General features: G+C 41.3%; 1 protein-coding gene across 1 annotated transcript; it reads right to left on the bottom strand.

The window, feature by feature from the left end:
* Positions 1-6: 6 nt before the first annotated feature.
* On the bottom strand, positions 7-27,987 carry MCOLN3 (mucolipin TRP cation channel 3). Its single transcript, XM_060624586.3, has 12 exons — positions 27,756-27,987; positions 23,260-23,427; positions 18,499-18,652; positions 16,762-16,846; positions 16,586-16,682; positions 12,269-12,368; positions 8,263-8,375; positions 8,031-8,180; positions 4,114-4,215; positions 3,882-4,004; positions 2,600-2,806; positions 7-1,107 (listed from the first exon to the last, which is right to left on the bottom strand). Exons 1-12 carry the CDS (start codon positions 27,981-27,983, stop codon positions 973-975), a joined length of 1,662 nt encoding a protein of 553 aa, XP_060480569.1. The 5' UTR covers positions 27,984-27,987; the 3' UTR covers positions 7-972.
* Positions 27,988-27,997: the final 10 nt, after the last annotated feature.

The raw sequence follows: 27,997 nt of genomic DNA, 5'->3' as shown, positions 1-27,997 counted from the left end.
TTAAGGTTTTTTTTTTTTTAAGTACTTTAACGTTTATTTATTTTTGAGAGAGAGCACATGCACGAGCTAGTGGGGGAGGGGCAGAGAATGACTGACTGAGGATCCTTGAAGAGGGCATTGCACTGACTGGAGAGAGCCTGAGGCAGGGCTTGAACTCACAAACTGTGAGATCATGACCTGAGTCAAAATCCAGAGTCAGACGCTTAACCCACTGAGCCACCCAGGCGCCCCAAGAGAAGAATTTAAAATGCGATGATTAGGGATGCCTGGGTGGCTCAGTTGGTTGAGCTGACTCTTGATTTTGGTTCAGGTCAGAATCCCAAGGATTGAGCACCACATCAAGCCCCATGTATAATCCCACGTCAAACCCCAAGTTGAGCCCCATGCTGAGCATGGAGCCTGCTTAAGATTCTTGCTTTCTCTGTCTCTGCCCTTCTCCCCCCGTGCTCGCTTGCTTGCTCTCTCTTTCCAATAAAAAATAAAATTAAAATAATAAAATAAAATAAAATAAAATAATTACTGATATATACCAACCACTTCCCCTCTCTCTCAGGGATGAACCCCAGAGAGTGGTCAAGACCAGAGTTAGTGAGTTTTATGAAGTCAGACTAGGCATTGTTCTCCACTGATGACACAATCAATCCAGTAAAAATAGCTGGAAGCAAGAGTGTAAGAGCTGAAGAGGGGGATAGAGAACATATTCTAAAGCTTATGGCAAAATAAACAAGAAATAACAAGAACCCAATGGCTTCTCTCATCCAAGTTAATTTAAAAAAATAAACCCAATATAAAGCTGCAAAAGACATTAAATATTGCTTTTAAAAATATAAATAGTTCTTGATAAATTATAGCTATTGGTTTGCTCAAAGCAATAGTCTTCAAATATACTATACCTGATCTTAAAATATCCATACAGTTTCCCAACTCGGCTATATATTATATATCCCTCTAGAGCACAGATTAGCCTGATAGCTACTTTTTACAACAGCAGAATATAGAACCTGGAGGGTCGTCTTCTAATCTGTATTTTCCAGAATTGGGTAGATCTTTGCATTCTGCTATAAATGTACGAAGTTCAGTCTCTGGGAAGCCATCTTGTTGGTAATGCTACATAGAAGAATTAAAAAAAAAAAGTTCTCATTAGTAAGTCCCTTGAAAACAGCTTTATTCCACATTCAAAATGAATCATTTGTCAAGGGAGGGAATCTTTCTAAAGGGATAATTCAGTCACTTTCAAGTATTTTCAGGGAGATATAGCCTCTAGAGACATTCTTAGGTTTAGCTACGGAAAAGTCAGTCTAGAATTCTGCAGTGTCCTCCTGGGCTCTCTCTTATGAGTCTGGCTCAATCCAAAATGGGCATGCTGAATCTGAGTCTGAGCCATCCTTCCAGGAAGAATCCATTCTATATACCCTTTGGGAGTCTCTCTTTCAGACAGACAGGTTTAAGGGGTCAGTTCAGGGTCTAAGATCTCTAGAGCATGTGCTGACCAGAAAGGACCAGCCATCACTTGCCCACCTGACAGGTGCTTTGGGCCCATGGAAAAAGGTAAACACCTAAACTGTGAGTCTCAGACTTGTATCATCAAGAGTTGTTAACTAACATTACTACCTTTGAGACCTTGGCTACCACCCTTGAATAACATATAGTTCTCTGCATGAAGAGCTGAAGGCAGTGAACTTTTAGAGCACAGTGGGGCAGGATTTAGACAGGTACAACTATATTCTTTCTCAGTGGCCTTGGTGACTCTAAGCACACATCTGCCAAGAAAGTATTAATAAAGACAATCAGTTTCTGAAATCTAAGTCAGTAAAAATGAAGTCATGGCCCTGGCTTCACAAGCAAGGTATTCATAATTATCAACTCATCAACTCCTACTAACCCTCTCTTTATCCCCGGGGCCATTTATATGATATCATGTTTCAGTACCCCTTCTCATACCCAGAAAGTCCCCAAGTGGAAGTGTCTATGTCAATGGTATACCTAATAGTATAAGGTTATTAGAAATTTAAATATATAGCGATATTTAGCCTGCTTTTCCATATTTCAAAGGGCTCAAAATAACTTTTAAAATATCCCATGTGAGGGACAATATAAATAATAGCTTTTCAAATCAGCTTTTCTAACACATATAAAGCTTACATGGCTAGCACCTGACATATCAATCCCCTCACTCTTCTGGAGATCAGGCCTCAGGATAGTCCCAGGCAGGTCCTTGCCAAGAGTCTGGGTTCAGTCACAGTACACTCCAAACCAAGAGGTTAATTTTTCTTTATGAAAATTGGATTTTAAATGGTCCCCATCAAATTTTGAAACGCCATATGTTTCACTTACCCAATGCCTACTGGTCTTTAGAATTCTAATACGAGTTTAGAAATCTTGTTTGAAAAAAAGCACAATTACTTAGAGACAAAACCTAAAATATTCTACAAATTCAAATTCTTCATTTCTGTTTCTCAATATCTACAATTGAAGTCTTTCTTTTTCACCTTGAAAAAATTAACATTCTAGCTGTTCTCCTCCCTCTTAGGTACCATATTTTATTGCCATTCTACAAGTTCTAGAAAAATGCTGCTACTTAAGCTCTTGATGAACCTACCTTAATTGTTTCATATGTATCAGTGATCAGTGCAATGAAAAGACTTAAAATCATATATATAAAGAGGCTGATGAATGAGTAGAGGTAAATTCTGCTAAACAACCAGACCAAATAACTTTTCTGTTGCATTTTTGCAAATGTGGCAAACATATCATCTCCATTTATCAGAGAGAAAAGGCACTCGGAGACCATGTTCAGAGAACGGAACTGGAAAAAGAAAAGAGAAAAAGTTCACTTTATTTCACATTCCTTCCCACTGGAGATTGTTCATGACACTATACTAAAAAATAATGGACCACGTATCCTTGTAAACTATGTAGTTAGCCTGCAGTAATTACAAGCATTTGCTATGTGATACATGCAACCTGTATAATGCCTACTGTTTTTCCTGAACAAGCAGCTCCTTCTTTGTGCTCCCCTTAAGGGGAGCAGCCTGAATTGAAGCTGCTGGTTTGCACCCTCAGCGCTTTTCTGAGTCAAGTCTGACCATTCCCTCTGCCTACATGGAAAGAGATCCTAGAAACACTTATGCAGAGATACCCAAGTCCTAACCATGCATGCTCATACTTCTCATTTTAAAGTTCATTCCATTTGGGATAATGGTATTATAATCAGGACTGACTCTGGTAACAAAAAAAATGCATAGATTTCTTCAAGTTCCTCCCTATACTCCCTTTTTAATAAAATCACATTTCCAAAAGTCTTGCCTAAAAAGCTCTTTATTTTTTAAATTTTTTTTAACGTTTATTTATTTTTGAGACAGAGAGAGAGAGAGAGAGCATGAACAGGGGAGGGGCAGAGAGAGAGGGAGACACAGAATTGGAAACAGGCTCCAGGCTCTGAGCCATCAGCCCAGAGCCCGACGCGGGGCTCGAACCCACGGACCGCGAGATCGTGACCTGAGCCGAAGTCGGATGCTTAACCGACTGAGCCACCCAGGTGCCCCAAAAGCTGACTCTTTATATTGATGAATCAAGTTGACTTATCTTGATCTCATAGGTGGTAAAAAAATAAATAAAATAAAATAAAATAAAATAAAATAAAATAAAATAAAATAAAGACATAATTATCTGATATAGTCCATAAAAGGAGGTGAAGTAGCTGAGTGAATCAATTATTCTCTCAAGTTGGTCACACCTTACCAGTTCACAAACATGGCACCAGATATACGACCTTCGACATTTTCAGGCTGAGTCACAAAATAGAAGGAGCTCATTTTAAAAGAATAACTGGCACTATTTTAGGAGCTTGATAGTAACAGGAAAACGTTGTTTATTGGTACCTTATCATGGTAAGGCCCCAGCACAATCCATCCACAGAAGCAATAGCCCAAATAAATCATTGCGGCACAGCAACAGAACCTGATGACATTGGGCAGCGCTGCCTGAAGGGTCAGAATAAGGAGCTAGGAAAGTAAGAGAGGCTGTTAGAATCCCCTTGTCCCTCAGCCAAAGCAGTGCAATAACTCTGAAAGATAGGAATACCAACAGCATGGAGATCCATGGAATCCTTACGTTGTACTTCTGAAAGAAACCGAGGTATCGAACGACTCCGAGCCACACGAGCATGGTGGAAGTCCCAAGAAGTATGCTACAGACGTCATAACTTGTTAGACTCTAAAACAGAGTGGAAAAAAATAACCAGATTATGTAACAGAAATTCATTGGGACAAAAAATATTTCGTTGGGGGGGAGGTGGGTAATAGGAATCAATCAGGCAGTGTTCTAGGTGCTAAGGACAAAGAAGTGAACAGAGAGACAAAATTTCCTTCTCTCCAGAAGCTTGCATTCTAGCGGTGGGAGGGGGGGAGAGATAATAGAAATAAATTAATGGAACTCTCAGTACATTAGCTGATAGTAAGTGCTGAGAAGAAAATTCAGGGGAGGGGAAAAAGAATGCCTCCAGGGTTGCATTTTAAAAGGAGTTGCATTTGAACAAAGACCTGAGAGGAGTGAGAGAGTACAAGCTGAGCAAAAAGCTAGGAGAGGAGTGTTCCAGGCACAGAGACAAGTAAATGCAAAGGCCCCATAGCAGGAGGGTGCCTCAAAAGATGGAGTCCAGCTGCAGTGAGCAATGGGGGAGAGTACAGAGTCACAGAGGTAAGGGGGTAGGTAGTTTAGAGCCTCGTGGCTAATTTAACACCTTTGTATTTTACTCTGATAGGCTGGGGAGATTTGAAAGCTCTGAACAGGATATGATACCATTTGGCTGCTATGATTAAGAGCAGACTGTCCAAAGAGTGAGAAGGCAATTGCAATGATAGAGACGAGAGCTGATGGTGGCTTGGACCAGACTAGTAATGATAGAGGTGATGAGGTGATTTTTAAAGGTAGATTGATAGGATTTCCTCTTGGATTAGATGGAGGGAAGAGGGGATTAGTCAAAGAGGAGAGTCAAGGATAAATGTATGGCTTTTGTCTTAAGCACCTGAAAAGAATTGCCATTAACTGAAGTTAAAAAAGCCATGAAGAAGCAGGTTTGGCCTGTGGAGGTGGAGATTGAGATTTGGGGTGTTCTGTTTTTTGTTTTGTTTTGTTTTTAATTCAAGTTAGTTAACATACAGTGTAGTCTTGGCTTCAGAAGTAGAACCCAGTGATTCATCTCTTACAGATGACAACCAGTGCTCATCCCAAAAAGTGCCCTTAATGCCCATCACCCATTAACCCATCCCCCACCCACCTCCTCTCCAGCAACCCTCAGCTTGTTCTCTGTATTTAAGAGTCTCTTATCATTTGCTTCCCTCTGTGTTTTTATCTTATTTTTCCTTCTCTTCCCGGATGGTCATCTATTATGTTTCTCAAATTCCACATATGAGTGAAATCATAGGATATCTGTCTTTCTCTGGCTGACTTATTTCACTTAGCATAATACCCTCCGGTTCTATCCACATTGTGGCAAATGGCAAGATTTCATTCATTTTCATTGCCAAGTAGTGTTCCATTGTATATGTACACCACAGAGTATGTTAAATTTGAGGTGCCAAGTAGACGTCCAAATGAAGATATGAAGGTGACAATTAAATATCTGAGACTGGAGTTCAGAGAAGAATTCCAAACTGAAGACACAGATTTAGAAATCATCGGCAGAGAGGTACTATTTAAAGCCATGGACAGGATGAGAGCACCAGGACCGTGGCAGGAAAGAAAATATGTCCAAACATTGCACCTTGAGGCCTTGTCACTTTAATAGGTTGGAGAGATGAGAAGGAACCAGCAAAGGAAGTCAGAAGACCAGCCTGTGATTTAGGATGGAAACCAGGTAAGTGATAGCTCAGGGGAAAAGTGCGTCAACAAAGAAGGAACGCTTGCAGTGTTAAAATCTGCTGATAGGTGGGGCGCCTGGGTGGCGCAGTCGGTTAAGCGTCCGACTTCAGCCAGGTCACGATCTCGCGGTCTGTGAGTTCGAGCTCCGTGTCAGGCTCTGGGCTGATGGCTCGGAGCCTGGAGCCTGGAGCCTGTTTCCGATTCTATGTCTCCCTCTCTCTCTGCCCCTACCCCGTTCATGCTCTGTCTCTCTCTGTCCCAAAAATAAAAAAAAAAAAAAAAAGTTGAAAAAATCTGCTGATAGGTCAAGATGAGGATAAATAATGAATTATTGGACTCAGCAACACTGGAGGTCATCGGAAGGAACATTTTCTGTAGGGTGGTAGGGCGGCCGGATTGGAGCAGATGTAACAGAGAATAGGAGGAACAGAATTAGAAACAAAGGTACCTACTCTTAAGGTCTTTTGCTATGTAAAGGGGAGCCAAAAAAATAGGGAAGTAGCTGGATAGAGAATAGGTTGAGCTTTTGTCTCTTATAAAGGAGAAAGAACACACATACCATCGGGAATGGCACGGTAGAGAACGGGAAACTGATGATGCATGGGGAAAAGGAAGAAGAAAAGCTGGAGCTAAGTTCTTAGGTAAGCAAGGGGGGGGAGGGGGGTTGGCATCTGGGAGGCACATGGGGTTGGCCATGGAGAGTAGCCAAAATAATATATCCACAGAAACAGAAAAAGCAGAGTGTATGGACACTGATGCTGGCAGGTAGATAAATGAAGTGGAGCCTTGTAGAATTTCTTTCTTTTTTTTTTTTTTTTATCTGTGGTTTTGTGAACAGGAAAGAAGCTCATCACTTGACAGTGAGGATGGGGCAGGGGTTTTAGAGTTTCCAGAAGGGATAAAAACGTGAAACGATCATCTGAAAGATGGGGGAGTGAATGGCCTAGAAAAATGTAAAAAACATTGCTGGACACCATTAAGAGCTCAATGAGGTTAATGATAGTTAAGGCTGGTAAAAATAAAGATTTGCTGCATATCTCCTGTGCTCCTTTCTTTTTGTTCCCTAGTCCAATGATAGGGACTCCATATCATCCTAAATCCATTCGTTCCTTCCAAGGAGCGAACATGCCTGGGCTGTTTTCCCCAGCTCCCTTGCAGTTAAATGTGACTAAACGCTCTCCAGTGGGATGTGAACAAGAGCAAAGACTACCAAGACTACCAAGGCTTTCAGACTGTAAAAGCTACCGCCGTGCCGCCGTCTCGTGTTGCCCTTCCCTTCCCACACAGGCTGCAACCTGTTCCTGAGCTGACCCAGGATCAACCGCACAATTTGGGCTCCAGAGAAACTCAGTGGCAGGAACGTGGGTCCCTGACTGACCGCGTGGAGCTGAGTGAGTTGCCAACCTGGGAAACCCACCCTGACTATTACATGAGGGAGAAGTACGCTCCTATCTCATCTGAGCCATTGCACGTGGGGCCTCTGACCGGGAATCTCAATCAGCAGACTCCCCAGGTGGCTCATCCTCACACTCAGTTGAAGCCAGGGCTAGAAAAATATAAATTTGAACAAGGTCAGTTTGAACAGTATCAGGTTTTTTTAATTCGATTTTTGCTTTGGCGGCAGTGGCGGGGGAGGGGGGGTGATTTCTAGGCTGGGTTAATCCCGACTTAGAATGGAAAATCTTGTAGCTTATCAACGGGGAAAGTAAGAAAAAGGCAGCAACTGTCATCACTCACACAGTGGTAGCCTGGCTTCACTTTCACCCAGGGCCCTACTCTTTTTGTTGTTGTTGAAGATTCTAGCATTTCTTGTGAAAACAACAACAACAAAAAACCCACCTCTTACCTTCTTTACTTTGGGACATCTAAGAATTCTCGGGCGCACCCCTAGAGCTCAGATTTCATCAGTGTAACATGGAGTATTTTTATCAGGTACCCAAATGACTGACTCAGAGGCTTGTATATACCTTTGAAAAACTCTGCCTAAGAAATTGCCTGACTAGACTTAAGAAACTTACTGTTAGCGATTTTGTTTATTTAACACAATGTTTGAAAGAAACCATTTACTCTGCAAATTCTCACATCCTGAGAAAATATTAGTGCCAATCTGATACTAACAATGGCATAAATAGTAAAAAAAAAAAAAAACAAAACAAAAATCACTTTACCTTAGCTTGGATTTCCATTTTCAGAATTGATCCAATAACTGTCAATATGTCACTAATAATAATCATGATGTACCATCCATTGACAAATTCCATTTGATCAGAAACAGAAACTTCCTTCTTGTAATGGAGGAGGAAAAAATTGACAAATTCCTTTAGGGGAAAGAGGGAGGCACAGTGAATTTCTCAGTCAATCACAATGTCCCCAGCATTCCTAGCAAGCAGCAACCCCTACCTGCTGAAGCTGAAGTCCTGTAATCACAGATCGAAGGCACAGGATTAACGAAGCCAAGCATATCAGAATAACAAAGGCATCAAAGATCATCATGTAGTGAGTGTTCTTCTGAACTGGAAGGAAAGAGCATTACCTGCTTATACTGTGGGACATTCATACGGTGACCTCTACTTCTTGTTTTTTTTTCTTTTCTTTCATTTTTAGCCTCATTTCTTTTAACTGCTGCATGGCATACCACAATATAGATGTATACTCTTTGTAAAGACACTCAGGTTGCAATCTGTTTTTTCCTGCTACAAACAATTCTTCAAGTCCTCTCTGTGCATCACACCCCGCTTGCTGGGGTTGCCGTGAGGATCAAAGTGATCCTTTAGGCGAACGAATATCTAAAGGCGAAATTGTTGGGGTAAGGCATATGCATATTTCTAAGAAAGAAATTCTAAGAAATTGCCCTTCAAAAACATCATGCCAGTTTACATACCTACACACATCTCCACGTCTTCTCCACCATTGCATATTAATTATCTTTTATTTTTGCCGATCAAAAGAGCAAATCTCATTCCCAATGACATCTTTATCAGGTATTAAATTACTGTAGGTATTCAAGTACCTTATCTTGCCCTTTTGATGTTTTTGTGTGTTTTAATGCGTAAGACAAATACCTCTCATTAGTGTTTTATTAGCTATTCTTACTTGGTTTTTTTCCCCCATATATTCTTGAGGATCTGATTGTTAAATTCCTCAATCCAGTAGGATTGTTAAAAATCCTACTGGTACTTTTGCAGGGTGGCGGGGGGATCATGTCACATTCATAAGTTAATTTAGGGAGAATTGGCATATACATGATGTTAAATCTCTTGTCCAAAAATATGATGTGTCTCCCATTGATTCAAGTCTTTTTGTTTCCTTCAGAAGCATTTTCAAATTTTATCTGAAGCCTTCACACTGCTTTTTAGAGTAATTTAGATAATTCAGACATTCTTTCCACAAAGACAGCAAAGAGAAAAGGTCCTGGTAAGTGTTCTTCCCATTAGTATGTAAAGAAAGTTAAAAGGCCTTCTTTTGGGGGTGCCTGGGTGGCTCAGTAGGTTGGGCATCCGACTTCGGCTCAGGTCATGATCTTGCAGTTTGTGGGTTCAAGCCCCGCATCGGGCTCTGTGCTGACAGCTCGGAGCCTGGAGCCTGGAGCCTGCTTTGGATTCTATGTCTCCCTCTCTCTCTGCTCCTCCCCCACTCATGCTGTCTCTCTCTGTCTCTCAAAAATAAGATAAAACATTAAAAAAAATTTAAAAAATAAAAAATAAAAAAAATAAAAGGCCTTCTTTCGGAAATTACTACTGCCATCAATAAGAGATCTTTAATTATAAGCCTGTGGTCTTTTGTCCTTAATACAGTTAGCCTTCCTGCACACCCTATTAAAACATACCTATCTGGGTATAGAATATTCACCAAGAACCCACCGTGTGGCAGTTTTTCTAGATGCTGAGGATACAAGTGGTGAACAACACAGGCCCCAGACCTTGGGGAACTTCTGTTCTACTGCCGGGAGACACGCAGGGACGTAAACAAGGTACATGAACAAAATGCTTTCAGACAGGAGTAAGTGCTGCGAAGAAAAGAAAGCACCATAGCTAACGGGTAGTGCTAAGCCACCCATAGTCCTAAGCACTTTGTAGGTATTACCTCATTTGATCCTCACGGCAACCCCAGCAAGCGGGGGTGTGATTATCCCCACTGGACAGGTGAGAAAATGAGGCACACAGAGGTCAGGGGAATTTGCCCGAGGTGATAAAGCCAGCAGGTGGCAGCACTGGGATTCAAATCTTTGCAGTCTGTCTCCAGCCTCTGTCATTCTAGGTTAGTGATGCGTGGCATCCCTCGGGCACTGTTAGGAATGCACTCTGGCCCCACCCTAGACCTGCTGAGTCAGAAACTGCATTTTTACAAGCTCTTACAGATGACACTAGAGCTCAAGAACCACGGCTCTAGAAGAAGCACACTGCTGGTATGGGTGATGGAGGGGAGAGGCTCATTCGTACAGCATGATAGGGGCCAGGAGGTCTCAGGTGAGACCTGAGTGACAAGACTGCCCCCTACTGGTAAAACAATAACAAGCACTTAGACTAGTTCGGTAATGGGGCGCCGGGGTGGCTCAGTCGGTTAAGCGTCAGACTCTTGATTTTGGCTCAGGCCATGATCTCGTGGTTCATGAGATCAAGTCCTGCATTGGGCTCTGCACTTACAGTGCAGAGCCTGCTTGGGATTCTCTCTCTCACTCTCTCTCGGGCTCTCTCTCTCCATGCCCCACCCCCAGCTCGTGTGTGCTCTCTCTCTCAAAATAAACTTAAAAAAAATCTATTAAAAAAAATTCAGTAATAAAACATCCCATTAATATTGGCCAAGGGGCATCTAATTGTTACTAAAATGTCTACATCTGCTTTAGAAAAGCCTAAAAACTAAGAAACAAGCATTTGAGAGAAAGCCTGTGCCAGATACTTTCATATACTCTCATGCTTCCTATTCTAAAGTTTGTGGAGAAGTATTGCAATGTTTACAGATGACAAAACAACTTTGTGTTTCAAATAAACAATTTTGTCATTGAAATAAAATTGTGATTTAAGAGCCTCATATATTTGAAGTATCTAATAGTGAAAAAAATACTAGAATGAAGAAATTTCATGTCATTTTAAAAAAAAATTCTTAACATTTTCTTATTTTTGAGAGAGAGAGAAACAGAGTGTGAACAGGGGAGGGACAGAGAGAGAGAGGGAGACACAGAATCTAATGCAGGCTCCAGGCTCAGAGCTGTCAGCACAGAACCCAATACGGGGCTCAAACCCATGAACCGCGAGATCATGACCTGAGCCGAATTTGAACATGCAACCGACTCAGCCACCCAGGTGCCCCCATATCGTTTATTCTTAATATCTCATTACTGCTTCTGACCTTTGTGACTCAACCAGTAGTTACCCCTAAAGCAATGATTTTCCAAGTGTGGCATGAGTAAGGGTGACCTGTACATTCCTAGGCCCCAGCCCAGACCCAGGGATGGCCTTGCAGGGAGCTGGGGTGACTCTTTCGCTCGCCAGAATCTGAGAATCCCGGACCTAATCATTAAGTCCAGCACAACATACCAAAGGGGCTAGAAAATGAGATAAATTCTTTACAGTCCATTTTCTGGTTCAGCCCCAAAATTCTCAGTGGTATTCAGTCTATAGTTGAATTCATGTCCATATTTCCAAGAATGCACCCTTTCTTCATTTAGTTTACTTTTTAACCTATATAGAAGCTAAATATAATGTGAGGGATGCTTCAGGGTCAAATCTTTCCTGATGTCTCTCTCACTGTATGACCAGGGGCACCAAGATTCACTTCTAAGCCTTAGTTTCTTCATTTGCATAAACAGGGATGCTGCCTATCTCAAGGATATTTTAAAAATATTAAAACGCTGGGATGCCTGGGTGGCTCAGTCAGTGAGGCACCCAACTTCAGTTCAGGTCATGATCTCACAGTCCATGAGTTCAAGCCCCGCGTCGGGCTCTGTGCTGACAGCTCACAGACTAGAGCCTTTTTCAGATTCTGTGTCTCCCTCTCTCTCTGCCCCTCTACTGCTCACCCTCTGTCTCTCTCTCTCTCAAAGATAAATACACATTTAAAAAAATAATAAAAATTAAAATATTAAAATGTAGGAGGAAGCCCTTATGTAGTAAGCACTCAATAAATATTAGGTTGGGTATATGTGATTTTTTGCTGGGGGGTGTGTGCATTTTTTTGTAAGAACTGAGCCAGTGAGGACACATGTAGAAGTCAGCAAAAGTCATTTCAAGTACTAATAATTTATGTCTTGGCTGGAACATCAGATACCTACAATAAGTTGATCTATTTGCAGAGAATTAGGGACTTGGCAATGTTCCAGTTGTTCCCTTTGATGCTCCACATATCCCAGTAGTTTAATAACCCTTTTATTTAATAACCATTTTGAAAACTAGTAAACGTCATCACTTACTTGATCCTGATACGTGCCAGTCTTTACATTCTCTGATGGAAATGTCGTTATCTAAGCTTATCTTAATCCTTCCACTGTGGGCCTTATTGTCAAATGTTATCTGTGAAAAACAGGAAAAGGGTCAAAAACATACCTATAGTTTTTGAAGCCAAGACGTCTCTATGCATTAATTAGGAAACAAATCTTTCAGGGTTGACAGGATGCCCACCCAGATTCTCATCCCCGTGTCAATGCTAACTCTGTTCAACTTTGGGAAGAGCCCTTTTTTTCTTTGTGAAATGAGAAGGTTGAGCAAGGTCTTCTGTTGAGAACTTTTAGTCTCTAAAATCCTGTATTTCTAGGATAGTCTTCCAGCCCTGGACAACTTATAAAACAGGAGAACTTCTCTCTCCTTCCTACTCCAAGTACCTCAAGATGCCCTCTTGGTATGAGCAAGAGCTGGTCCAAGTGAGCTTTTTCCTCCCTCCCTAGGGACTCGGTGGGGGATAGTTTTTATATATATTTATTTATTCATTTTGAGAGAGAGAGAGAGAGAGAGAGAGAGAGAGAGAGAGAGAGAGAGAGAGAGCACGTGAATGAGCAGGTGAGGGGCAGAGAGAGAGAGAGAGTGGATCCCAAGCAGTCTCCCCACTGCCAGTGCAGAGCCCGACGTGAGGCTTGAACTCACAAACTGCAAGATCATGACCTGAGCCAAAACCAAATTGGACACTTAACTGACTATCCCAGGCCCCCAAGGGATAGTTTGTTAGTGCTGTTGCAGTTCTTACAAACACAGAGGTTCATTATTTCAGGCTTGAAACATTTCAGGTGGCGCTTCTCTGATTTTCATTCTGGGCCTCATTTTCATCCTTAGCCACTCTAGAACCGTATGTATAAAAAAAGGATGTGGTGACAGGGAGCCGACAGCCATGTCCTGCTTCAGGGATCACCATTTCAGGACACTGGGCACCAAGTAGGACAAAGCCATGTCAGAACACCTTCCCCAGTCTGTCTTCCCCTTCTGGCTCTCTCCCCTGTCCCCATGCAGGGACAGGGAAAGCAAGACAAGGAGATCAGGTGTGGGTTTTGTTTGTTTTGCTTTGCTTTTAGTGCCTCCTGTCTCAAGTCCTAAAGAAAAAAACATTTTTTCAAAAGTCTGTCATTTAAATGAGTTTTACTGAAGCTTCTTCATGCGGGGTAATCAGACATTACTGCAGATGTAAGGCTTCAGATAAATTTAGTGAGTCTGATCACTCTGTTTCTCTTCATGTTGGACTGCAAACTTCTAACAAATTAGCTAAAATAATATCCAAAAAATACTCACTCCAGGCAGAACCCAGGCAGAAAAAGAGAGAAATCATATTAATAATCACATGTAATTAAAAAAATTTTTAATGTTTATTCATTTTTGAGAGACAGATAGAGACAGACAGTGACGGGGGGAGGAGCAGAGAGAGGGAGACACAGAATCTGAAGCAGGCTCCAGGCTCTGAGCTGTCAGCATAGAACCTGATGCGAGGCTCAAACTCACTGACCGTGAGATCATGACCTGAGCCAAAGTTGGACGCTTAACTGACTGAGTCACCCAGATGCCCCAATCACATGTAATTTAAATGGTCTAAGCACTCCAACTAAAAGGTACAGATTATGAAGTTGGATAAAAAAGCAAGAATTAATTCTATGCTGCCTAATAAGAAACCCTCTTTAAACATAAGACAAATAGGTTAATATCAAAAGGATGGAAAAACATATACCATGCTAACACTAATTAAAAGAAAGCTGGAGTGGTTATATTCACATCAACCAAAGTAGATTTTAAAGCAAAGAATTAATATTGAGGTAAAAATTACCACTTCATAATGATGTAAGAGTCAGTTCATCAAGTTAACACAAGAATCCTAGATGCCTGTGCACCTAATAAAGAGCCTCAAAACACATGATGCAAGAATGCACTAAACTGCTATGAGTGAATGCTAATGCCCTGCTTTTACATTCTAACCAAATTACAGACATACATAGGAAAGGTTTCATAAATAGCTGTTGCATGAATCAAATATCTGTTATATACCAGATACTTAGGGAGGTCCCTTACATATCTCATATATATGCAGTATACTAGATAGATAGGTACATAGATACATAGATGTCTTGGCAACAGCTTTGTTAGGTAGGTGGGCATTAATTCTGTTTTACAAACGAGAAAGCTAGGACTCAAACCAATTAAGTAATTTGCCTAAAGTTACATAGCTAGTAACTGGTGAGCTATAATTAAAATCTAGGCTTGCCTGATTCCAAAACTCCTGCATTTTATTTTATTTTATTTTATTTTATTTTATTTTTTTAACGTTTATTTATTTTTGAGACAGAGAGAGACAGAGCATGAACGGAGAGGGTCAGAGAGAGGGAGACACAGAATCCGAAACAGGCTCCAGGCTCCGAGCTGTCAGCACAGAGCCCGACGCGGGGCTCGAACTCACGGACCCCAAGATCGTGACCTGAGCCGAAGTCGGCCGCTTAACTGACTGAGCCACCCAGGCGCCCCAAAACTCCTGCATTTTAAATTAGGCATATACTGCCCCAGTTCATGTTTACTTAAACCATAAAGTTGCACTAATTGCTTTTAACATTAAACTACCCTATAGGGTGTAAGTTCTACAGTTCTGTGAAACACACTGCTAAATCCACCATGCACAGGGAGAGCTTGGGATGAATCTGCAATAGTGGCAAAAATATAACATCTGCATGTGATTAACCAGCCAGGTTGCTCTCCCCACTGTATTGAGTCATGGGAAAGAGTCTGCATTTTACAAATGTTTCATTCATCCATTCCACAAATATTTGAAGCACCTACTGTGTTCTTTGAGGGATGAAAAAAATTAGGAGAATGACTCCTGCTCTCAAGGAGCTTTCAATCTAGCAGAGTTGATAAAAATCTAGACAATCCTAAAACAAAGGAGAAGGTAGGTGAGCTCATACAAAACATAAAAACAAAACCAAAAATAAAACTTTGGAGTTGCGAGCATAGAATGTGTCCCTAACTGAAGCATCGTAAAAATGGTCCCTGAAGAAGGTGTCAGTTGAACTGAGCCTTGAGGATTATAAAGCTTCTGAAAGTACCATTTCTCAGTTCAAGAGTGGTACAGGACTGGGGCACCTGGGTGGCTTAGTCAGTTAACTGTCTGACTTTGGTTCGGATCATGATCTCACTGTTCATAGGTTCGAGCCCTGCATCAGGCTCTGTGCTGACAGCTCAGAGCCTGAAGCCTATGTAGGATTCTGTGTCTCCCTCTCTCTGCCCCTCCCCTCCCTCGCATTCTGTCTCTCTCTGTCTCTCAAAAATAAATAAAATGTTAAAAAAAGTAAAAACAAAAAAAAAAGAGTGGTGCAGGAGGTGGTAAGAGAGAGGAGAAAGAAGAGACAAGGCTGTGGATAAATAATAGCTCGATTTAAAAAAAAAATCAAGTAATATTGAAAATTCATAACCTCCTGATTAATATTAGGATCAAAATTTGTAGCCTAACTCAAAATAGTCTCATAGTATTTGCGCTTTTTCCTTTAAATGATATGCATAATGACTAATGATACTACATTCTGAAATTTCTTTAAAAAACTTGATTTCTCATAGCCAGTTGTTGAATATCATGGACACAGCTCTGGTACAAACTATTGCTGAAGTCATAGCAATCTGGATTGAGTGAAGGCAAGCTGCATCAAATGCTGTTCAGCATATGCCCCAGATAGCACTGGGGTACTGACCCTGAGCGTCATGAGGAAATGAACACTCCTGGCAGGCATCTTATGTTCTCCAGAGAGCATTAATAGCACCATTTGCAACTGGAATATACAGAACAGAGACGGGCCGAAGGGGGAGAAACCAGCGCATTCAGAGGTAGCCCAAGGAAGGCACTGTGACCAATAAGCAAAATGTGCACACATCTATGGCGAGGAGACTCGGCGGCAAGAACCCTTGGCAATGGCCATAGGCAGACAGCCACAGACTGCCAAGAGCCCACTACACGGGACCTACAAGTCTCTACTCCTTTTGTATTTGAACACCTACCCTGTGCCAGGCACCGTTCTTGGGACTGGAGACACTGCACTGAACAAGGCAAGGTCCCTCCCCTCACAGAACTTACACTGAGGTACAGAAGATAGATAATTAACAAGTAAATTACCACAACAAAATAGAGCCAGCTCTACCAATGCTTCTTCTGTGCACACTCAAGTGGAAACATCCTATATATTTGATCATGTTTCAATACAAGCAGATGAAACATGTAACTAAATCAAACAGTTTTCCTTCAGACAGGGGCCAAATTCAGCCCAGCCCACACTTACAGTCAGAGTAAAGTCGTAACAGTCAGGGAGCTCGTGATGACGAATGGTCTGCAGATTAATGGCCTTCAGTTTAAACTGCAGCTCCACTGTTAGGAGTCTAGGAAACAGAGGAGCCTTTAGTGCAGTGAAAACATGCACACACAAATATAAGTTATACTCCCATCTGCCTCCCTCACCTGTGAAAGTCCAGTGTTAAGTTGAGTTTATTTTCTTCCAGTGTTCCAATGTGAAAAGGTTCATCGGGCTCTACAAAGAAACATTCTGCCATAGAAAGGAACAAAACATTCTGTAGATAGCCTAAAATAAATAAGTAAAACTGCATCTTGAAAGGATAATACATTTAAGACTAGATTATTCAGATTCTACTATTCTTCTGAATTAAGATTTAAAAGCCAAAAGTCAGTACCCCTTAGTTACAATGAATCATTTGTTTTTCAAGACACGAGTGGATGCACCATTTCTGGAGTGGGTGGAGGGCAGAAGACATGAATTCTGTCTCATGAGTCTTCTGTAGAATGCTATCTTCCTTCCTGAATCTGGAAGCCTAAATTTTGAGTCCCTTCTCCCTTTTTTGTATCCTAAGCATAAGTTTGAAGAACTTGGAGTACTTAAGACAAAATTGTCTAAGTTTAAAGGATCTATTTTTTTTAAATACTATTTTCCCCTCTATACTAGACTATACTTAAGGGGGGGAAAAAAAAAAAAGGAAGACATGGGGCACCTGGGTGGCTCAGTCATGTAAACCTCTGACTCTTGATTTTGGCTCAGGTCATGATCTCACAGTTCATGAGTTTGAGCCCCACATCGGCAGGGATCCACACATTGGGCTCCACACTGACAGTATGGAGCCTACTTGGGATTCTCTCTTACTCTCTCTCTGCCCCTCCCCTGCTTGCTCTCTCTTTCTCTTTCTCAAAAATAAATAAATAAATAAATAAATAAATAAATAAATAAATAAATAAATAAACTTAAGGAAAAAAAGGGAAGACAGCATTTTAGAAGTTTTCAATAATCTGTACTGTAATCCTTTAGTATCCTTCTCCAAAAAACCTCCCAGTGGCTGTTGTTAAAAGCACTTGAAAATTTAATGTTTTAGGTACAGACTGTAAATAGAACTTTGCTAATAAGAATAAGCCACTGTAGGGGCGCCTGGGTGGCTTGGTCGGTTGGGTGTCCGACTTCGGCTCAGGTCATGATCTCACGGCCCGTGAGTTCGAGCCCCGCATCGGGCTCTGTGCTGACCGCTCAGAGCCTGCAGCCTGTTTCAGATTCTGTGTCTCCCTCTCTCTCTGCCCCTCCCCTGTTCATGCTCTGTCTCTCTCTGTCTCAAAAATAAATAAACGTTGAAAAAAAAAAAAAGAATAAGCCACTGTATTCTAAACTCTGGTTCTGGTTTCTCCTTGAAATGACCCACAAAGATACTAAATAGTGAAGTGCAGTTGAGGGGAGGGAGTTTTACAGACATTGCAAATTTGCAAGTACAACGTCTTCTAAGGATAGTATAAGTCTATTTAACTGGCTTATCCAGCATAAGAGGCAGTGGTATATACAGGTCAAGGGTATAGTGGCTAAGAGCACAGACAGCCTGGGTCAGATTTCAGCACTGCCTCTTCCTAGCTCCATCTGGAATATATCACTTAACTCTCTGAGCCATACTTTAGTCTTCTATAAAATGAGGATAATAATACACCTTGCCTTATTGGTCTGTTGTTGTTGCTTTTTTAAAAAAAAAAAATCATGAGTTACAGTAAAGGGCTTGGGACGGTACCTGACACATGATAACTCCCTATGTAGTTTCTCACTATGACCTAACAGTACAGACCAAATCAACATTTTCAGAGACAAAATTGCTAACTTTAAGTATAAATCAAGGAGTTAAAAAATAGAAGCTCTAGTTTTTTGCAGAACATTACCAGTCTCCATTTCTGGATCAATGTCAAAGGTATCATTTCCAGGACAGATGTTCCCTTGCTTGTAGAAGTGCTGACAGATCGCCATAGCAGACTGCTCGGTACCCTTGTTCTCATATGCATGATTCCCCACCGAGATACTGCGCAGCTGCAAGTACTTGAACAGAAAAGAGAAACAGAAAATGGGAACACCAGCCAGGCAGAAATGAAGCCATGATTCCCTACCCAGCCCGTCTCTGAAATGGGCAGATCCCAACCTGCTTTCTGGATGGAGACATTCACATTCACACTGACATGCGTAGTACGCGACATGCTAATGTGCACCAGGACAGCAGCCAGAAAAAGCACTCAAGTTTTGGGCTCAAGTCTCATGTCTGTGACTGTGAGCAAGACACAAACTTTCTGAGCCTCTGGTTCCTTGTCTACAAAATTCAAGGTTTAACCCACGTCATCTCTGCGGTTCTTTCCTTCTTTAAAGAACTATGTTCAGGAACTGATCTGTGCATTCAGTGTGAATACAAACTTTATCTTTGAACTACTTCTTGTAAGATCAGAGTTCCGCTTTGCTGCTTTAATATAGGAAGGGGGATAGAGTTGTTCCAAGCTAACTTGCAAGACTTAAAAAAATAGTTTCATCTTTATCTTTGCAAGAATAGTTTAGTCACTTTCACAGCAATATTCCCCCATCCTGGGAGTCCTCTAAACAAACAAACTAACAAACAAACAAACAAATGTAATTTTACCAGTGAGAATCTTATGGTACTTTGGAATAACCATCAACTCAAACTCTGAATGCATTTCTGTAGAAGAAAAAAGGGTTTCAGGGCTTACTATGAACAATGCTGTTTGGCACAAGAAGTGATACGAAGATAGGGATATGGTAGCCATCTCTTGGATTTAGTGGGATGGACACACAGATAAATAATTCTACTATAAAAATGCATGTGAAAATGCTAAAATCAGTGAAAGGATCATTTGTAATCTGGGCCTAGGGGGATAGATGCTGAGCTGGGCCTTGTCCAGGCCACCACCAGCAGCATTTTACCAGATCTGAGGCATGGTTCTCTGTTCTTATTTAACTTAGCCTCCCACAGCGTTTGATGCAGCCGAGTGCCTTCCCTTTCGCAGGATGTCTTCTCCCCTAGACTTCTGGGACACAGGCTCTCTGTCTCAGTCTCCTTTGCTGAATCCTGTTCCTGCCAACCTCTAGCTGTCAGAGCACCCTTGGATTCAGTCCTCCACTTCTTCACCCACATTCTCTCGGTAAGAGATCTCAACCAGCCCCACATTGAAACAAGATCTGTACGCCAACAGCTTCCAAATTTACGTCTCCTGACCTTTCCACCCAAACGCATACATGGGTAGCAATCTGCCTGCATGGCACCTCTGGTGTCTAAGAGGTATCTCAAATGCAAACGTGCAAACGGAAAAACCATCTCCTTCCATGAAAAATGCTCTTCTCAATCAGTGACTCCATAAGCCAATCAGCTTCACAGGCCGAAACTTAGAACCGATTCTTCACTCTCTTTTTCTCATACTCCACTTCCGGCCCATCAAAAAGTCATGCATTACTTTCAAATTATCTTCCAAATCTGACTGCCTCTCATCGCCTTGTCCACACCACCTCACCTCTCACCCTGACAAACTGAATCTCTTCCTACTGCTGTGGTCTTCCTGCTTCCTGTCCGCCTCTCACCACAGTCCAGTCTCCATATAGAACTCACAGGACTGCTGGGGCACCTGGGTGGTTCAGTCGGTTGAACATCCAACTCTTGATTTTAGCTCAGGTCAAGATCTCAGGGTCATGGGATCGAGCCCCATGTCGGGCTCTGTGCCGACAGTGTGTAGCCTGCTTGGGATTCTCTCTCTTCCTCTCTCTCTCTCTCTGACCATTGCTCACTCTCTCCGTGTCAAAATAAATAAATAAACTTAAAAAAAAAAAAAAGAATGCCCAGAATTGTTACAGGAATAAGTGAATTAATGCACGTAAAGCCGTTAGGACAGTGATACCCAAAACACGAACCTGTTCCAGACTCTGTTCGTGCTGTCCCTTCTCCCTGGAGGGCTCCTCCCTGAGATGGCTGCAGTCTGCCTCCCCACACTCTGGGCTGTCCTGCCCACCTGTCACTTATCAGGGGGCCTTTCCTGACCACCTCCACCCATTCACTCTGCCTGCTGCTGCTACCTTTTTTTTTTTTTTTTTTTTTTACAGCACACTTATGTATACTTATAACCAACTGACAAATGGTATCCTTATTTACTGCCTGTCTCTCCCTAACAGTATCCTTATTTACTGCCTGTCTCTCCCTATTAGAATATGACTTCCTCAACTTTGTCTATTTGCTCACTGTAGTATCCATGTATCAAAAACACTATCTGATACAAAACAGATGCTAAATACTTGAGGGAACAGATATTAGCCTTTGCTAATATTAGAGCAAAGCTCCCCCACTGAAAGCCCTCCCATGGCTTCCGGTCTGAGAATAAATTCCAAAGCTCCTTTTCAGGGCCTGTAAAGCCCTAAGAGATCTAGCCCAGTCACACTCCCCTCCTTTGTATTTCCTCAAACATACTAAATGTATTCTGGCTTCAAGAGCCTTTGCTGTTGCTACTCCTTCAGCCTGGAATCTTCTTCCCCAGATTTCGAATCCTCAGAGAGGCCTTTTTTGACCACCTCGAAGAAACTGTTAACCCTCTTGTGCTACTTAATTTTACTCCATAGCACTCATTACTATCTGAAATCAAATGGTTTGGGTTAAACTTATTAAAATCCACCTCCTTTGGGGCACCTGGGTGGCTCAATCGGTTAAGCGCCCAACTTCAGCTCAGGTCATCATCTCACGGTTCGTGGGTTTGAGCCCAGCATCGGGCTCCGTGCTGACAGTGCAGGGCCCGGAGTGTGCTTCAGATTCTGGGTCTCCCTCTCTCTCTGTCCCTTTCTGCTCATGCTCTCTCTCTCTCTCTCAAAAGTAAACAAACATTAATTAAAAAAAAAAATCTACCTCCTTTGTTAGAATGTAAATTCCACAGGGCAAGGAATTTATCAAGGCTACTGCTCTAACCCCAGCACTTAAAACAGTAGTAGGCATAGAGTAGGTGCTCAAATATTTGTCAAATTCATGATAAGGTAAAAAATATTCTAACACTTTTATAGTAGAAGAGCAATAGTTGCTCTTTATTTATGAGAGCTAATCTCTTCACAGTGAAATGGTAAACTGCTAGGACAGGATATGTAATTACAGCACCAAGCTCTCCATTAGCCATGGGACTGGGAAAAGGAGCCAGAAATCCACGGTAATAAAAGTAAGCTGCATATGCTGTTAAGTAGCATTACGTCCTACATGTAGGGGGCAAACAGTATGACGTAGAGATAGTCAGTTTTGAGGGTTTTGTTTTCTATTCGAGGAAATAAGCGTATTACACCTTGCTAAAGCTACTCTGAGCCAAATTGGTAGTTTTATTTTGGGGGTGGGAAGGTGTAAAAGGTAAACAAGTCCATTAAATGAAAACGAAGGGTAAAAGATATTGAGTGTAGTAAGGTCCCAAGTAGACCAGCGTGCCTGCAAGGTGGGGGTGTGATGAGAAGGAAAGCTGGAGAACAAGCAGGGGTCATGAAGTCGAGTCATACAAGTACGGGCCCATCTGAGTGCCCACTGTCTGTGAGCCAATCCTCACAGGAGTTACCTAAAGATCTGAACCTCCGGACCATAGAAACTTGTAAGTCTTGAACCTTGTAAGACCTTGAAACATAAAAGATCCAAGGTGCAGGGCTGCAGGTGACCTGCTATCATTATAGGATATGCTGTGGTCGGACTGCCTTGCTGTCCTCGTAAGACTCTTTGTGGAAGTCTGTGCGAGAGCTGAGTGGTCAGAGATAAGTGGTAGGACTGTGTCCAGCTAAAGGGCAGCCCTGGAGCTGGAGTCAGAGACTCTGGGGCAGGAATGTGGTGTGTGGGACTATGGCTGGAAGGTAGGTGACCTGTGGGACTGACCGATGGGGCCCCCAAGTGGCTGTGGCCTCTGTAGGGCTTTAATCAGGGCTGGGCGTCTGTCCTCACTTAACCTCTGCACCTCTACCTTGACAGAGGAATTTTTCACACGGACCCAGAATCCTGTGTAATAACTTATTCAATCTCCTTCTATTACTATAGATTTCTGGCCATTGACAGAAAGCCTTGGTGCCGTAAATACATATTTCATTCTGGCTGTTTGCTACCTCATGGTACAGAGATTGTCTCTAGATAATGAGGAGCCATGATGTCATCTTAATAATTTACTTTTTTTGGCAGTTAATCAATGTTACAATAAAATCATTGTCATGTATGACTTTAAGGCCTTACTTAATTTTTAAATGAACCTTCAGATCTTAGTTGCTATATATGCTCTGCAAAGTTAATATTCTCATTATTGGTTAAGAGCCCCTGAAAGTATAAACTCTGAAGACTTAATGAGTACTTACAACCAGGGCCACGGTTAATAATTTTAAATCTTTGAAGCACTCATGCCAGCCCCTAGCTCTGATTATTTTAATGAAGCCTTTAAAGTTTCTGCCTCTCTGTCACTAAACAATAAGCTTTCCTCAATTTTTAGTTTCATAGAAGATTGATGGTGAGATTTTTAAAAATAATTTAAAAATGGTTTTATACCTATCATCACAGAAATGTTCACCCTTCTACACTGGAATGTCAGTTTCTATTATATACATTGCTAACAGTTCCCCGGGCTGTTCTTTCTCCCAAGTAGGAACACACATACTCGATTTACCTGGTTTACTGCAAAGATGATCTGATCATACACATCACTTTGCGTGTAGACTGCGTAAGTGTCATCCATTCGGTCCACATATCCTTTTAAGAAGAGGTGTTTGAATGCTATAGTGTTCTCTTCCTTGAAAGCTACAACCATCTGGTTACTCAGCCCAAAAAAGACCAGCTTCAAAGAAAAAAAAAAAAAAAGGAAAAGAGGGTGAAAAACCAATGAAATAAAAGGTCTCCATATAACGACCAATTTATCTATTCCAGATTCAATGTTTAATTAATCCTGAATGTATTCAATAGAAATTAAAGTTTCTGTAGCTGTTAATTAATTTGACCTTAAAGAGAAGGTGGGCTTCTAGTTTTAAAATGAAAGAAAATAGGGGCGCCTGAGTGGCTCAGTCAGTTAAATGTCCAACTTCGGCTCAGGTTGTGATCTCACGGTTTATGAGGTCAAGCCCCATGTTGGGCTCTGTGCTGACAGCTCAGAACCTGGAGCTTGCTTCCGATTCTGCATCTCTCTCTCTCTCTCTTTCTCTCGCTGCCCCTCCCCCACCTGCATTCTGTCTCTCTCACTCTCTTAAAAATAAACATTAAAAAATGTTTTTAAATAAAAATAAAACGAAAGAAAGTAGCTTTGCACATTTTCATGTATGATCTTACTTAGGATGTTGCCCCCACCACTAAAAGATTTCAGAGAAGTCCTTGTTTAGGAATTTAGAGAAGCTAGGTCACTCTGGCTAAAGAAATGGGAAAGTTTCTTTAAGAAAGAAATAATGATGGAAACCCCTGAAGTATGTGCATAACTTGGGTGAGGACATTTGAAGAGCTCAGGGAAAAGACAAAGAAGGTGAAGTACAACTTAGCACTTTGGTGGGGGACATTGAGGGTTCCAGCATAATCCAATCGAAGGAACACCAAGAAAAAAATGTCAACAGAAAAACTGGAGGCAGATGGTCCAGGGGCTTACAGGGCAAGTAAAAGATCTTTAAATGGCGAGCGTCTGGGTGGTTCAGTCAGTTGAGCATCCAACTTCAGCTCAGGTCATAATCTCTCAAGTCAGTGAGTTGGAGCCCCGCATCAGGCTCTGTGCCGACAGCTCAGAGCCTGGAGCCTGTGTCAGATTCTGTGTCTTCCTCCCTCTACCCCCTCCCCCGCTCACATTCTGTCTCTCTCTCTTTCAAAAATAAAATAAAAACAAAAAAAAATTTTTAAAGATTTTTAATGATTTATGCAGGACATCAAGAAGGTTTTGAAGAAGGTGTACAATGCAATATAAGAAATACCTTAAATAAGTCTAAATCCTCCAATCAAGCTATTACAGTTAATTGTCACCATTTAATTACCCAAACTGTGACAATAAGACCAAAAATAAAAATATCCTCTCGACTGACCTCTAAATTAAATAATATTAATATAACATATCCTTCCTTACATATTCATGAAGGATTGACACCAGAGTTTTATATGAAACTCAGTTATTCATGCTTAAAATCCTTGTTTAACTGCATTGCTGTGGTATTAACATAATCTCTTTCAGTCATAGCTGAAACTTTATGTACTCAAAGTCTCTCTTCCCTCCAAAACCATCTCAGTCTCTTGCTCTCTTGCACGTCCTCTCTCTTGCTCACTCTCACTTGTTCTCACTCTGTGACACACACATACACATACACACACAAACACACACACTGTAACTTTAGAACATACACTCTAACATACACTCTGGATCCCAGAGCAATGCAGGGTGTATTTTATATGGAAAAAGGGAACAACATTGAGCACCTATGTGCCATACCAGGAACTTTCCTCATACGAATCCCACAGTACAGTTCCTAATATACCCATTTTATAGATGGGGACATAAAGGGAAAGAAGTTAAATAATGTTGTTCAAGTCACATCACTAGCAAGGGTGTAGCCAAAATCTGAACCCAAGTCCAACAGACTAAATCCAAGCTCTAGTCACCCTGGCATGTTACACAAAGTAGTCCAGGGTCTTATTGGGGAAAAGTAAAGCACACAAATCTTTTCTCTTTTCACCTCTCCTCATGATGTATGTCCTACACCCCACATATGTCAGTGCTCTCCACCTAACTGGACTTGCGTTTCTGAAGAGCCTCTTTAAGCCAAGTATCCTATTTAAATCCCAATAAGATGACAGCTTGATGTTCTAGGGATTTTACATCTAATGAAGCTGATGACTGAAAAGCCTCCAGAGAATTCCTAAAGACCAATTGCCAATGCAGTCAAATACATGAGTACCTCCCTCACGTGAGCACTGAGCTGGGTCCAGAGGATGCGATGTGAAAACAGCAGTCCCTGCCCTCAAAAGTGCACCCATGGCAGAGAGAGAGCCATTGTAATTCAGAGACTAAGCCAGGTAGTGGGAAAGGGAAAATTTTAGTAGGGTGCCTGTCATCAAAGACACCTTTCTTTTGTTGCTGCAGACACAAAATCTCCAAGTGAACAGAAAGACCACCTTCTCTCCCCTGAAAAGTGGGAATCTGTCACCAAGTCACACTTGCTCAGTCACAAAGTTTTTACGTCACCTCTGCTTGGTTGCTGCAGCACGGATTGAGGAAACATCACAATTAAGAAAAACTCTCAGTTCCTTTTAAGAACGTCCCTAAATGCCTTTTATATGTGTATTACTAACAGGCTTAACATCTTAAACCATTGGTCAATTTTCCTCTTGGGCACCCTAGGAAACAGAGGATGGTTAGATGAGCTCCCTAAAAGATTTAGGAGTAATTAAGAACACAAGTCTTAGAATAAAACCTGAGTTGAATCTCAGCTCTCCTCTTCTAGTTTCCTGACTATGACAATTTTACTTCAGGAAGCCTCAATATTCTCATCCGTGACATAGGGATACCACTACTTACCTCTGACTTAAGAATTGAACATGATGATGCTTAGCCCCCAATATAGCAAAGACTCAAGTGGTAACAATCATACTAAGTAGAAGATATTCATGTTCATCTGACACAGGCTTTTCCCTCTACTTATCAGAAACGACACAGATAAAAATTTTCACTATTGTGATGCACTGTATTATCACCTGGAAGAATTTCAATTCCAACTTGCCAAATATTATATGGAGAATTGAACACCCATTTTGATGGTGACATATTAGAGAGAGCAAGCACCTGCCTCTAAGCTCTTGATTCTGCCACTGACTAGTCATGTGGCTTTTTAAAAACTCTATAAACATCAGTTTCCTCTTCGGTAAAATGAAGGATGCTAGTTTTTATCCAATAGGAGTGTTATTATAATTAAATGAAATAATGTCCTGGGAGAGAGTAGTCACTCAAATGTTAGTTTCATTTACATAACACAAGTGTGAGAAATTTAGGCAAAAATTCTACCAACTTCGTATGATTGTAGAAATCCCCTTAGCTCCTAACCTTAAGCATTTGTGCCCAACAATCAGTTAAGATTAGTCATTTCAGGGCTTTAAAGTTTTTTTTCCTTGAATACTTGTTATTTATTTACATATGCATTTTTTCACCAAGTTAAGTATTAATAAAAATAAACCTATCACATCTATTTTTCCTGTTAATATCTGCTTTTAATTTTGCTCTTTTGCTTTTAAGGAGAGATCATTACTCTTACGAGTAGGAAAATATATCTTCACAAAAGTAAATCATAACCAGTATATATAAAGAATTGCAGGGGCGCCTGGGTGGCTCAGTCGGTTGAGCATCCGACTTCGGCTTGGGTCATGATCTCACGGTCTGTGAGTTCGAGCCCCGCGTCAGGCTCTGTGCCGACAGCTCGGAGCCTGGAGCCTGTTTCGGATTCTGTGTCTCCCTTTCTCTCTGACCCTCCCCCATTCATGCTCTGTCTCTCTCTGTCTCAAAAAAATAAATAAACGTCTAAAAAAAAAAAAAAAAAAGAATTGCATGATATGGTTTTCCCCAAAAATGTCAACAGAAGACGAGGAAATGAGATTCAAACTCTGCTAAATTGAAGTCTCATATTTCACTGTGTATGCCACTCATTTTTAGTTAACTCCACATTTTTCCACATTGCTCAGTGTTGGGGTTCCCATGATCACAGGGTTCCCATGATCACAGGGCTGTGAGAATCCAGATACTTGCCTTAACAGAAACCTTTGAAATTTCTGAAAAGAGAGAAATTCCCAGGAAACTAACTAGGAGGGTAAAGAATCCTCTGGTTGGGCAACAGCTAGTTTTCATGGATGATTTAAAAACCTCCAGCTTCTCTATTGGAAACCAAATATTAAAATCTTCTTTTCCTAAAAACTGATTCCATTTTGTGACCAAAATTGTAATATAATGAAAGATGAGAAGGAAAATAATTAAGGAAAAAAAAAACCCAAAGTCTTCTTTCACAAATATTGAAGGGAGAAGGGTTTAAGATTGTATGTTTCCTAATTTATTGTTCTCCATTATACATACAGTTCAAAGTTATGAAAAACCACTGTCCATGCTCCTTTTTGTTACTAAAAGAGGCCTTCACTAAACTCATGATTTGAGACGCTTACCTGTATAGTCACCATCGCAATTTTTAGAATTTGTATGCCAAGCTTCCATGGTTTTCTACCACGAGCCCAGAACTTCTCACAAGGATTCATGAAAAAAAATTTGAGTTTTCGCCTCATCTGGTCTTCTAACAGAAGCTCCTCAGAGGGCGATGTATGCTGGTTAAAAGTGCAGCGATTTTCCTCTTCTTGAGAGCTGCAGCTACTGATTACAACCTCGGGATTTGCCATCTCTAGGGAGAGGA

This window comes from Panthera onca, chromosome C1, assembly GCF_046562875.1.
Source record: "Panthera onca isolate mPanOnc1 chromosome C1, mPanOnc1 haplotype 2, whole genome shotgun sequence".
NCBI classification, from domain to species: domain Eukaryota; kingdom Metazoa; phylum Chordata; class Mammalia; order Carnivora; family Felidae; genus Panthera; species Panthera onca.
The sequence above is the reverse complement of the archived record's forward strand: the minus strand, read 5'-3'. Positions and strand labels throughout refer to the sequence as shown.